At 35.6% G+C, this 14,526-nt stretch overlaps 1 protein-coding gene across 1 annotated transcript; it reads left to right on the forward strand.

Annotated features, from left to right (window-relative positions):
- The first annotated feature begins 5,699 nt into the window (after positions 1-5,699).
- Lum (lumican) lies at positions 5,700-10,298 on the forward strand. Its single transcript, XM_051206294.1, has 2 exons — positions 5,700-6,578; positions 9,521-10,298. The coding sequence occupies exons 1-2, from the start codon at positions 5,708-5,710 to the stop codon at positions 9,673-9,675; spliced, it is 1,026 nt and encodes a 341-aa protein (XP_051062251.1). The 5' UTR covers positions 5,700-5,707; the 3' UTR covers positions 9,676-10,298.
- Positions 10,299-14,526: the final 4,228 nt, after the last annotated feature.

Raw genomic sequence — 14,526 nt, forward strand, 5'->3', positions numbered from 1 at the left:
GTCTGTGCAAGGATGAAACCAAGTTAACATTCATCACCCACGGTCACACATCTTGTGAATCTCCACTTTTCAAGGAGTCCTGAATGACAGAAGTTGATGTGCCTTTTTGTGATGCTCAGCGGAATTAGCCCCTTGGTCGCCATTTTGATCAAAAGTTTATCATACTTCATCTTTATGCTTATTCTCATATGATGTCAATTTTCTAGTTTTGAGAATATGATAATAATACATTATAAAAATTTGTGTGAAATCTAAAATGAACATGAAAATTCCGAGCAAATATGGTATCATGTGAATACTCTATAAAAATTGATGTTACAGGATAGAAAATGGCTTAGCTATTAAGAACACTGCTGTTCTCTCAGAGAACTGAAATTCTGCCTCCAACACCACAATTAGGATGCCCATAACCACCTATAATTCCAGCTTCATAGGATTCAGAGCTCCCTTCTGTCTTCTGTGGGCATCCAAATATAGAGGCATATGCTCAAATACACACACACACACTCACACACACACACACACACACACACACACGCGCATATACGCATGCATGCATGCACACGAGAAAGGAAATCTTTAAAGAGTAATTTCCTCTCCATTGACTTAGGAAATATGCTTGGGAAATGAACATTTCATTTGTCCATAGTTTTATTAAATTTTATTTCAGTTTTGGTTGGACATCCTTTGAGATCTATGTATTCTAGATTGGGCTTCTGAAACTTTTTTGTCTTAGAACACAGGCAAGCATGTGTCAGAATCTGACAGAAATGCCTCAGATTTATTATATGTTTGATTTCGAACACATTTTTGATTTGGGCATGTCCAGAAATCTGTGACTATTGCCACATTTTCACAACATTTGGAATTCAGTTACAGGATTGTGACCCCGAGTTCTAGTTATCTATCCACTGTGAGATCAATAGCTGGCAAGTATTTTTTCCCATTCTGTAGAGGTTCATTTCCCTCTGATAATTGTTTCATTGGCTGTGAAGAAGCTTTTTTAATTATGTAAATCCATTAGCCAATTCTTGATATTACTTTCAATACTATTGAAATCTATGAGAAATTTATCACTTGTAGCTGCTTCTTGAAGTGTGTCTGTCAATAGGTTAACAGATACCAAAAAAGTGGCCATGGTGTTATTTTCAAAAAAATGAATGGCATAGGAGGTGATCGTGCTAAGAGAAAAAAGCCAGAGTCAGGAAGACAAGTATGACATTCTTTTATATATGGAATTCAAATTTTCAAAAATGTGAGAATATATATTTGTGTACTGCATATGTGGCATGAAAATAGAAGGAAGCTGGCCAACGGGAGGGAGGAAGGATGAGAGAAAATAATGGAGAATGAATATTATCCAAGTTCATGATGCACATACATGAAATTATCATAAAGAAACCCAATTGGTTAAAATTTAAAATGCAATAGTTAAATTAATTGTGCTCACATAAAAATTCTATTAAAAGGTATATATTGGCCATATTAGTTTTAAAGACCAAAAGCAAATATAATTCACTTAAAAATCTATTAGAAATAGAAAATATATTCCTTGCTTTGTAAAGAAAAGTGCTAGGGGGAAAAAAGTCCTAGGGCATAAATAGACAATAGATCAAAGAGGATCTGAGATTCTACAGATTTGAAACACATACAGATAGTGATTAAAGTTGTCAAATGCCTTATGGCAATGTCATTAATTATGCCTGATCTTTCTATTTGTCTTTTTCTAATAACATATTCATTTTCTTTATTTTAAATCTGGCACCTCCCCAACAGTATTCTTACAATAGTGTTAACAGTACTAGTAATAGTAATAATAATGTTACATTTATAAATCTTTCAATTCTATCAGTTAGATGTGAGAACAAAAACATCTTTTGTCTTTCAACTGTTGTAATTAGCATAAATCATTTATTCTAGTAAGTTTTAGGGGGTGAGTAAGATAGGTAGAGGAAATTAACTTTGGTCTCATTATTAAAACATGAAAAATGATATGGACACAGGTTTTTGTTTGGTTTTGGTCATGTTGTGGTAGGGTCTCATGAGTCCCAGACTGGACTCAAAGTCACTACATAGCTGAAGATGGCCTTGAATTCCTGATCCTCCTGCCTCTGCCCTCAGAGTGATGGAATTAACAGTGTGTGTCATCACTCCTGGTGTAACATGTGTAATGTGAGGTGCTGGGGATTGAACCTAGGGCTTTATGAATGATAGACAAACACTTTACCAACTAAGCTATGTCTCAAGATATTTCTAAAGGAAACTTTATTGTAGCAACCCATATTGAAACATCTTTCTCTAAGAGTTTTCGTATGAGTAATGAATATGTTTTAAATAAAAAAATGACCCTACAGGTACAACTTATATAATTAAGTAATTAAGGAGGTAAGGGCTTGAAGACATTGCTCATTTGCTACAGTACAAACCAGAAACTGACTTGGAGAGATCTACCAAAAGATGCCTTTGGAGAACCACAATTTTGGGTGACTTCCACCTTGGGAAAAAGCCAGGAGTATGTGGTGACAGAATGAAAGATTAGTGAATTGTGATGTTTTTAAGATACATTTATATGTTTTCTTCATTTTTTTTATTTTTGGCTTTAAGCTATAGAATATTATCTGCAAGTAGGGTTTTGAGTGAGTTCCTGAGGGAAATTCACAAATGAGAAACAGGTCAGACATTGCTGAGTGGTTCCAGATCTGAGGAACATTAAAGGGTTTCCCCTGCATGGGAAATGAAGTGCTCTTGCTATGACTTGTATAAAGTATATGTGAGACATTCTTTACAATACAGAAATGAATTTATCCTTAGGACAAGAAGCAAGCTGGTCCAAGAGAATCAAATATGGAATCCAAGAGAGATGGGCGAGAAAGATTCAATTCCTTTGGATTTGCTCATTTATGTTTTCTGAGATCCTTTGCTCTGTTTGTGATTTATGAGTTCTTTACATGAGCACAATAGTCAGCTGGACAGATCACATTTAACTGCAGCCACACACGCAGAAGTCCAGAAGTTTGTAGTACAAACATTCTCACACCAAACTGCCTCAAAGTGCAGCAGGCTCAATTCTCAGGGGGATTTGATCCATTTGAGTACCTCTCTCTCTCTCTCTCTCTCTCTCTCTCTCTCTCTCTCTCTCTCACACACACACACACACACACACACATTCCATAGGGTAGGGTCTGTTCTCTCCACCTGCACTGTGTTAGAGAATGGTGTGTTCACATGCCACACCACAAGAACCCAGGGTGACATAACTCCATCCAGAGACTGGCGTGACTGGGCTGGTCCCCTCACCCCTCCTCCTCAGCTCTTGTATCACTGAGAGTCTGGCAGCCGGTTCCACGCTGACAGAGTTCACAGCATATATTAGTGGATCCTTGTTCTCAGTGCGTCTGTTTAAGGAATTAACGGAAGCAGTGACAAGGGTAAGGTAAGTTCTGTTTTAACTATAGCCCAGGGGATGCTGACTCTTTGGGACAGTGTTTAGTTTTATAAGGAACAGAAAAAAACAAAATCTAGAGGAATTTTGCCACTTTGTTATTCAACAACAATTTTGAACATTTATTTTCACATTTTACTTAATAGGCTTTCCATCATGTATGGGTAATTTCACAGTGCATGCTCGATTGATTGGCAAGGGAAATTTAAAATGTTCCAAGGTCACAGTGAGAAAATAGTTAAACTTAGATTCAAAAAGTGCAGAAATTAAAAGGCTAACCATCTATGCTAACTGGCTACATATGCTTATATTTTTTGAAACCTAGTATTGAAGCAGAAAAAGGGCACTGCTACCAGCATTCAACAGATTTCGCAATAAAATATGTTGTTACAGGTTACAATAAACATTCTGTGTTATAAAACATTAGCTGAAGGCTCAGACACTTGTATGGATTGCTTCTTCATGTTTTGCTCGTTTTAAAGATTTCTGGTTTGGGATGTACACCTTAAGGAACATGGTTTAAAGAAGTTCTGGGAAACACTTGTCTTTTTTTTTTGCAAGGAGCATTTCTTGTATGGCCACAGGTATTTGAAACACATGGGTGATAGTACAGTGTAACTTTCCCTCACAGTGGAGGTACTGTATGTTTACAAGCTTGCTTTGAATTCAGAGTGTTAGCTTTTACTATGCCAAAACTGGAAGAAATTTTTGTTACTATGCCTATTCATTAAAAAAAAATCAAAACTTATAAATGAATCAAGGAAACATTATGCATCATTAAAACATATGAGGAATTCTATTACTATGCCTTGTGTTCCTAGTGCTTAGCTATGGGCAAATCCTTCCCTCAGAATATTGGGGGATAATTTATTAGCACTGTGACTATATCTGATGTTAGCATTTTAAATGTTATTTTTTTTAAAACCTTCAGAGTTTCATTTGATGAAGTCTGTTAGGATTCTAAGCTAAAGCAAAGCACATATATTTAAAATGCGTGGTCTCCCAACTCCTGCTCACACCAAGTTTACCTGATGCAAAAGCTTGCTTCATACTGTTAACATGAAATATCACACAATGCACTCAATTTGAGTGTGACATCTTGTCATACCATTTATCTCACAGGAATACCAGCTTTTCTATAATGTATTCTGTGAATCCCAACTCTTATATTCTAGCTTTCTGTTACGTAAACGGCTAGCTTTTCTCTGAAAGTTGAAACACAATTGATCCTTTGAGAAACATCTTCTGTGAAAAATAACTACCAGGAATATTTTTCAAATCACTCGGCTTAATACCTCAGAGATGGTTTGCAGTGTCATCATTGCTATTGCTATTATTGTTTTGGTCTCCTTAATTCTTTCTTCCTTCCCAGTTCCACTTTGTGTAGAAACTAAAATTTGGGTCAGCAAATCATATCACCTTAGATAGTGGGACAAAGAAGACGAACTTACAATGCATTGAAAAAGGAAAAAAAAAAAAAAAAAAAAAAAAAACATGCTATTTTTCCCTAGCGGAGATCCTTTTTGGTTTGGGTTTAAGACCCAAGACTCTTTGACATTTCCCTGTCATTTGTTCTTCTAAAATTAATTTTCTAAACACTAGCTTCAGAATACAGTTTTCAAAGCTTGGAATGTTAAGCTGCAAATAATGTAACTATCCATCTGAGAATTCCCCACCCCCATTCCTCTGCATCCACCGCGATAACAAGGCCCTGTGAAAGGAATGTGTTTGCTGCCTCCTCTACTTCACATGCAGCAAGAGCAGCTTTCCCCCAGGGGAAAACCACAGATGGCCCCTGGTCCCCATCATGGTCTCTCTAATGAGGCATTTTAATGATGCTGATGGCAGCATGCATTGAGGAGGTTACTGTGGTCTACTTTTCATTTCTCCTGGTTTAGAGAAGTGTTCTTAAGTAGGGTTCTAACATGGTTGGGGATGGGGACCACCAGGCTTGGAGGGAAACTGGTCATTAAGGGAGGACCAGAAGCAAGGACTAATCGGTTCTGTTAGCCATACCCAGAAGGGGGCGCATGTGTACATACCTGAATCCTGTTTACCCCCAAAGGTGTAAACCCTGTAACACACCCCTATCCTTATGCTTAAATATAAAAATTTGAATGACAGTGAAGACACTATTTGAAAAGCCATCGAAAATGAAATAACAAAATGAACTTTGTTGATGAATTTAACATAAATCAAACTTTTCCTTGGAATTAGATTTATTTCGTAATAATTTGTTTCCACTTTATTTAGGATTCAAAGCACATGCTGAAAATGAATCTATGTGCACTTGCTCTTGTCCTGGCATTAGTCTGTGGTGTCGGTGGCCAATACTATGATTATGACGCCCCTCTCTTCATGTATGGGCAATTATCACCCAACTGTGCACCAGAATGTAACTGTCCCCAAAGCTACCCAAGTGCCATGTACTGTGACGATTTGAAGCTGAAAAGTGTTCCCATGGTGCCTCCTGGCATCAAGTACCTTTACCTGAGGAATAATCAGATCGATCGCATTGATGAAAAGGCTTTTGAGAATGTGACTGATTTGCAGTGGCTCATTCTCGATCACAACCTTCTAGAAAACTCCAAAATAAAAGGAAAAGTTTTCTCTAAGCTGAAACAGCTGAAGAAATTGCATATAAACTACAACAACCTGACAGAGTCCGTGGGCCCACTCCCAAAGTCCCTGCAGGACCTGCAGCTCACTAATAACAAAATCAGCAAGCTTGGCTCCTTTGAAGGGCTGGCAAACCTGACCTTCATTCACCTTCAATACAACCAGCTCAAAGAGGACGCTGTGTCCGCGTCTCTCAAAGGCCTGAAATCACTAGAGTACCTTGACTTGAGCTTCAATCAAATCTCCAAGCTTCCTTCTGGCCTCCCAGCCTCCCTTCTAACTCTCTACCTAGACAGTAATAAGATCAGCAACATCCCTGACGAGTATTTCAAGCGCTTTACTGGGCTGCAGTATCTGCGTTTATCCCACAATCAACTGGCTGACAGTGGAGTACCTGGAAACTCATTTAATATATCATCATTGCTCGAACTGGATCTCTCCTATAATAAGCTTAAAAGCATACCCGCTGTTAATGAAAACCTCGAAAACTACTACCTGGAGGTCAATGAACTGGAAAGTAAGTATAAAGCTGCCCCTTTGTTTGATCGGTTTATCATGTTAAATCTGTAAGCTTCACAACAGAGGAAGAACACATTAACATTCCCAATGGGGTGCCGCCTCCCTCAGCCTTAATGCAGGGGGTGGGGCTTACTGCTGCCTTAACTCCAGGCTTTGATGACAGAGCCCTCACCCATTGGAAGGAGTGCACTGGGTGGGGGAAGGGCAAGGTGAGGCAGGAGCTAGGGTGGGAGGGAGAACTGTGGTTGGAATGTAAAATCTAATTTTAAAAAATATATTTGTTTAAAAATAGAATGAATGAAAAGAACAACAAAATTGAAACACAGAACTCCTCCAGCTCAGTCACACATTTAATTCTTCCTAGTCTTTCCTCAGTGTGTCAAGACCAAGCGCAGTTAAAACCATAGAATTTTACACTAAATTTATGACTTATTTAATATTTGAGGGTAATCGACACAACTGTTTTATCTCTTAATATGTATCCTGTTGTCGCTTAATTTGTTCCTGGTGTAGATTTGTGTGGTTCCTTTATTATTTGGCAAGATTCACCTGAGGAAAGAGAGCCAAAAGTTCAGAAGGATGTAGTAACCACAGGCGCTCAAGCATCCTGCCACTTGTCTGACTCAGACCACACATATATGGTCCCAGTGTCCCTAACCTCTTGAGATTCAGTGTATCACCCTATTAATATGGCCAACGCCGCCTCTCTTATCTGGTATGGTGTTTGTGGTCTTCACAGTATTTTCATGAGGATGCTAAGGAAGATTAAGAATAGAAAGATGTAGAAGATTTCAGTTATCTATTTTAAAAATATCCTTACAGAGCCCTTCACTTTCCCTGAAGTCATACCTTGTCTTTACATGCTGCCATAGTTTTTTTTTCTTTTTTCTTTTTGTCCTGTGATGGTGCTGGGCTTGATCTGCTTTATGCAGGCTTCCATCCTCCTACGCTTACTTTAGTTTAGGCAATATGAAATTGGACATGAAATTAAAATATTCTACCCTAATGTTACCATGTAATAGAGTTTGGGACAGGAGTGTATCAGTTCACCAATATGTGGCAAGTCCAGGTGCAGAATACCATTGTACTTATAATTACATACAAATTAAATTTGTTTCTCTATTTGAATTGAACTTGTTTATCTAATGAAAAGTTTGCTTCCCTTGCCATGATAAACACACTGCTATCAGAAAATTTATATTGGGCATTGTGACTACATTGCAATCTTTCCACAATTTTATGTAGATCATTGATTGCATATTCTCATGAAGGAGACTGTGATTGCTAACATAAACACAATGCTCTCTGTTTCATTTTGAAAGTCACCAAAGCAAGGTTTGGAGCTGCTTGACTAAATGTCACATGATACACAGTTCAGACTGTCACAATTCATTTAGCACAATTGTTTATCGTTTAAAGTTCACCATGTTACATACAATTCATGTTTTTTTCATTTTTCCAAGTAATAGTTACAATTATTAATTGCAATAATCTGAGTCTAAACCAGTTTCTTCACATTGAACACTATACTAAGTGGCAAACTTTAAGGACATATAAAGACACATTCTTCAGTACATATGGAAAATTGGTTCTCAAATTCTCTTGCATTCCAAACTCTAAAGTACATTCTATAATGATATAATAGTTTCAAATAACCTTATGCATATCATCCCTTGTGTACCTAATCCTCCTGAGATTAATTATGAAATATGATTCTCATAAAATGAAGATGCTGTATAAGTAGTCATGTGGTATATTCTTCAGGAACAAAAACAATTAAAACATTTTGTATTACTTATATATGGAAATTTAAAAATATTTTGACCTGTGGCTCATCACAACTGTAAAAGAAGAACATCCCCCCAAAAAAATACAATGCTGCAATATATAAACACAAACAATTATCCCTATTTCAGTCATGTGATTAAGAGTTAGATTAAATTAATCTTATCTTCTTCAGGTGAAGTAATCTAAGAATGAGAAAAAGGTTAAAAAGAAGATATCAGTATTTATTGAGGGTATTATGCGTGTTGATATGCTGTCAGGTGCTTTGAACATTTTAATAACTATAATGCAACTCACTGAAAGCAATTCATTATATCAGACTTTGGGGGCAGCTGAGAGCTCTAGGTTCCCAAGCTGTATAGCAGAGATTGCATTCAAACACAGGCCTAAATCCATCTTTTTTTTTCCGCATCACACTTTCTCAAAGATGGGTATTATAGAAAGAAAATGGAGTTACACTTAAAAGCAATCCAAATAAGCATAATAAAAGAATGGAGCTCTTCAATGGACAGTGTTTGGGTTTTATTTGTTATTGTTAGTTAGAGTTTGAGAATGAAAGAAAATAGTGATCAAAGGACCAGACAAGGTAAAGTTCAAATTGGCTGGGTAAATATAGGTAGTTCTAGTAAGGGTTTTGGTTTTACTAACTTACTAGATGAGTTTTGGTTTGTGACAGCTTTTCAGCCACTGAGGAACACTGGTTACACATTCAGTGATTTGGTTTATGCCTTGGAATTTTGATCCTCAGCCATAGAGTGTGGTTGCTGGAAAATTCTTCAGTAATCATGTAGTCAAGTCTATTGTTTTTGACTGGAAATACCAAGGATGTGAGTTTTTCATTGATGAGGTTTTCATAAAATTCATATTTCTTCAGATCAAACTTCTTACTAATTCATATTTGCTGAATACATTTCTAAGCCTTACTATAAAAAATAAATAAATTCTATTTTTGAGAAGTTTCATTGAGCCTCCTGATTTATCCTTAGTGTTTATTAAATATCATTGTATCACTTTAGAAGCCTGAAATGTAAGCTCAGTGGTCTTTACTTTAAAATACATCGTAAAGATGCCTTTTCACGTGAGACATCCTTTAAATAACAATTTCAAGAGAATACAGTGAAAGGTGATTAATCTTTTCTATTTTCCCATTCACAGAATTTGATGTCAAGAGTTTCTGTAAGATCCTGGGTCCACTATCTTACTCCAAGATCAAGCATCTGCGCTTGGATGGCAATCCCCTCACCCACAGCAGTCTCCCACCTGACATGTATGAGTGTCTACGTGTAGCAAATGAAATCAATATCAATTAACATCTTCTCATTACAATACATGGGAGTATGTTCTGGAGCAATACTTCATGGTTACATATTTTGGGGATGTGTGTAAAGTTTTCACAATATTCTCTTATTGTTTTGTTGCTATTAGTTCATGGATTTTAACTGATGAAGGAAATGTTTTGTGAACATAACCACTTTTTAATAAAAGATGAAAAGCAGGCCTATTTCATCCTGAGAACAGACACACAGAAATTGAACTTAATTCTTTATTTGTAAATTTACTGTTTTCTAAAGCTCTGTGTTCATGGAAATCAGCCAAGATCTTATGGTCCCTACATTTTAGTTTAATGATCCCCAAGACAGGAAATAAATATGCATGGATGTTTGTTATCCTAACCCAAATTATCTTGATATATTCAAATTTGTGTTGCTGAAATATAGATTCAGTATTTTAAGACCAATAATTTTGAATTATACCAAAGGAAATTTATAAAACTACATCCACTTGAAGAAATGTATTTAGTACTGAACACTTGCATAGTTACTTAATGAAACTTTTCTTGAATCATTTTTCTCTGTCATGTGTATGTTTCTTTTTGATTATTTGCATGTTATGATTAACAAGCTAATAGCAAAATAAAACATTGCAAATGGCATCATGGTGTTAATTCTTATGAAAAATCATATCTCTTAAAAAACACACAAAAGAAGCCAGTCACATTCTAAGACACCCCTAGTTTGCAATATTTTACTTGTGTGATCACAAGATTTTCCACACTTTGGCTGATTCTAACATCCACATACAATGACATACCAAGCCAATTTAATAAAATCCAGTTAGATCTCACACCTCCTTGGACATTGTTGCTATTTCCTTTCTTTTTTTTTTTTTCCACAAGAATATTATACATTGTGACCCTACTGAGGAAGTATGTAAAATCTTAGCAGTCTCACTTATGAATTCTTAAATGAAAATGGTGATACACAAATGACCAATAAACTTAAAATATTCTGAAAAAATACTTTAGACGTTACTAAGTACTTAATACATTGTGTCAGAATCATAGGTATTGATTTATATATCAATAATAACATTTCAGTGTTCCATACTATGGGATTCCACAGTTGTTCACAACAGAAATAGTAAGAAATATCATTAAGGAAAACAACCCCTTCTGCCCAGTAAACATTAAAGATTTTGTTGTTTTTGTTCTTTACATTTAGAAGCTTTATCATTATTTTAATATAAGTAGATATTTTTATTCTTAGAGAACTTTGTAAAATATTATAGTCACTCTAGCTCACATAGATTCTTTATGAAATTTGTGGATTTGAATTTTTCTCTTTTTTTTAAAATTGAAAATGGATTTTTTTCATTCAGTATATTCTCATCATGGTTTCCCGTCCTTTATCTCCTCCCAGATTCTCTCTGTCTCCTCACACATCAAATTCCATACCTTATTTCTCTCTCTCTCTCTCTCTTTAGAAAACAAATGGGTAAATTAAAAAATTAAAACAAAATGAAAAAACAAAACTAAAGGCACAAGAAACACATACACAGAATCAGAAACAATAAAATGTATTCAAAATGCCAGGAAAGCAAAAAATACTAAGACAAAGCATTATGAGAACAAAATAAATCTCAAAAAATAACTTTGAGTTTGTTTTGTGTTGGCCATCTATGGCTGGGTATTGGGCCAACCCTTAACTATGGTTTGTAGACCCAGTGAGACGTCATTGGAGAAAACTAATTTTTTTTTCCTTTATAAATGATTGACAATCAGAGATTCTTGGTTAGGGACGAGAACTCATGCCTACTTCTCCCTCTCAGTGTAAAGCTTGTTTCTTTACATATATTGCGTAGTCAAAACTAAACTCATCCAGTTCCTATCCAGTATGTCTTTAAAGCATGGTGTTTTCCCATCCAAGTACTAAACAGGCCCAAACCTGTGTACCTTACAAGATCACACTAGATTGGGCGTGTTCAGGATGGTATGACCATAGACAAAGCATGGTGTTTTCATAGAACACATTTAATGAACTTATTCTACATTCCTTATTCAGTGTCCTGTTACTAAAGACCTATCTAATGAAGACTGAGATTGGAATGGGAAGAATATTGTATCAGCTGACCATGTACCTGTTAGTCTCACATCTTCTCATTGTAGAGTCAAGTTCCTTGAATTGTTACTGTTCTACTCTTCTTGATACAAACTTTAAAAAGTACTTTTCCTCAACAAATCTATTTTGTAGAGGAAACAAAATTAAAATGTATTACTTTTCCCATGAAATTCATTATTAGTTCTTGGGAACCTGTCATCAGTAGATAGAAGAAAATGTGTCATAAGGTCTCTATTTATACATGGCCCTAGATGAGCTTTGTCTTTACAGAGCTTAGGAGTACTGTTTTGGCTGGAGGTATGTATAAGTTTGTCTAAATATGTCTAAGGTTTCAAAACCTTAGACCTACCTCTTTCTAAAGTGTGATATTAAGTCTAAAATATAAGACACTAACTTAAAACAGTAATCCTCTTTGGAGTTGGGTTGAATTGTCAAAGACTACATTTCCTTGTAGAAGGATCTATCAGAGTTAACTGATCATGGCCTGGATGCCATCTTCTCATTACAGAGCTGGATAGAGATGACTCTGGCAGTATTTTCTATTTCATATCCCAGTTTTAGGCAGGTAGACAGATGGAAAAGCCAGTCATTAACAAATGCATTCTTTCCTTATGGCCCTAGGTAGGATAGTGTTTTTCAAAATGTCTAATGTGTAGCAGCATAAAGGCCCCAGATTCAGAGACCCAACAGGATGCACAGCATAGCATTCAGCATTTCAAAACAAGCAGTATCTCTGTGATTGATTATTATTTCTTATGACAATGACTCAGTAAGACACCAAGGTTAAGATAAGGAAGTCTCAAACAGTAAAAAGACACAGTTCTTTTCCTAGAGAAACATGACAGAAAGAAGCCTACTGTCCACAACACTCCCAAATGGGATTGAACACCTCTTGCATATTCACACAGTACACTTTTAATTTCTAAGAAACTGCCACTGATCTAAGATGCTCAGCCACTTCCAGGCAACTCTCCTCCTTCAGACTGTCCCTGTTTGGAATCTTGTAAGAAAGATGGCATCTGCTTCATTTTGATTGAACTTTCAACAAGACACCAAGGGAAATGCATCAAAGCAGGATGAATTTATGGTAGTAGAGTCCCTCAACTGACTCAACCAGTAGTTTTAATTTCATCTACTTCAAAATAAATTTCCCCATGAATGGAGAAAATATGGAGAAAATCTCTGACACATAAAAAATTGGATTTACTGAAACTCTTAACTGTGGTCTCTTAATTAGATGGAAAGCAAAAAAAAAAAAAAAAAAAAAAAAAAAAAAAAAAACCCTCTTTGTTCTTAAGATGTCCATTTGAAAATTAGGCTATAATAATCTCTAGTTTGAGGTTTGAGAAGATTCTCCAATGCTCTATTAAGTATAAGAAGATACATGAGTAACAGACCACTAAATAAACCAGAGGAATGCTGATTTCTTAGTAAAACATTCTTTTGCTGGTAATAGCTAGGTTTTCAGAAATACTGGTGGGTTTAAAAGAATGAATTTACAAAGAACTGAATTTCTGTGCTCATGGTCTTTTAAGTTTGGGGTTCAGTACTTCCACAGCTATGATTTTCACATAATGATGGCCTTAGATTTTTCTTTGGTTGGACACATCTACTATACAAGCTTAGAATTTATTCACAGTAAGAAAAAATAATGGTCTTGATATTTAAAGGGACCCAATGTCAACTTTAATATCAGAACTGAAAATTACAAAAAATAAGAATGACACTAACTTAGATATTCTGAAGAAAAAATGAATAGGAATGTATTTTAAAGGTAGTCACTGAAGTAAAGTAACTGATGCATGCAATAGATTTTCTCAATAAGAAGAACATGGTGGAAACACAATGTGTAAAAAAAAAAAAGTTGAAGTTTAGGTACATGAGTTCTTGCACCTATTAATCACACTGTATAATCTCAACATTTGACCCCTGTGTGGCAGAACCTCTCTCAATATTGACTGAATTGAATAAGTCTATTTGTGCCTTGTGTCTTTAAAATATATCTGGTATTCTGGATACCATCGATAATAAACACTCCACGATTTCGAGACTTCTGTGAGTCCTAAATGCTGTGGATTGCATTTGTATTTTCACAGCTTTCCTTCAAAATTTTCTTAGATTTCATCTCGAGGAATGAAATAGTTCCTGCTTCAACTCACTTCATTATGCATGCAAGGCTGCTTTTTCTTTATTTACTGTTCAAAACTAGCTGGAGATACATCATTGTTTTCTGAATATGACCAGGGTCCTCAGAAGAGGGCACACGGATCTCAAAGTCCTTTGTGATCTGATTTTGCTGTCCTCTCTAGACACCTTTTGCTAGATTTTGTAATGCCAGTTGTGTAACATATAAGATACTATTAATATCTTTTACATAAATGGGAAATTCTTTATCATAAAATTAAAGTTCATTGTTAAGACTTGTTCATTCTAATAAAAGTTATTGGTGTGTCCTTCTGTAGGTACATTTAATAATTTATTTAACAAACATTTTGTAAATTTCTTTCCAACTAGGTATAATTTTCTTGCTAGGGGAACTTTTCTGAACATTCTTATCATCCCAATGTTGATATTCTTAGGGGATTAAACACTTGTTCTGTAAGACACCAAGTGCTTTGAAGAAATATCTTCTAAGCCATAAGAGGGAAGAGGTGATTAGTTTACTGTATGACTGGCAAAGTGAATTATTTATAATAATGTCACAGGTTATAATGTTTGAAATGAGTCAAGGAATATTGCTTGTGTATGACTAACAATTAGTGA

The sequence above is a fragment of the Phodopus roborovskii genome, unplaced genomic scaffold (genome assembly GCF_943737965.1).
Source record: "Phodopus roborovskii unplaced genomic scaffold, PHOROB, whole genome shotgun sequence".
In the NCBI taxonomy this organism is placed as follows: Eukaryota; Metazoa; Chordata; class Mammalia; order Rodentia; family Cricetidae; genus Phodopus; species Phodopus roborovskii.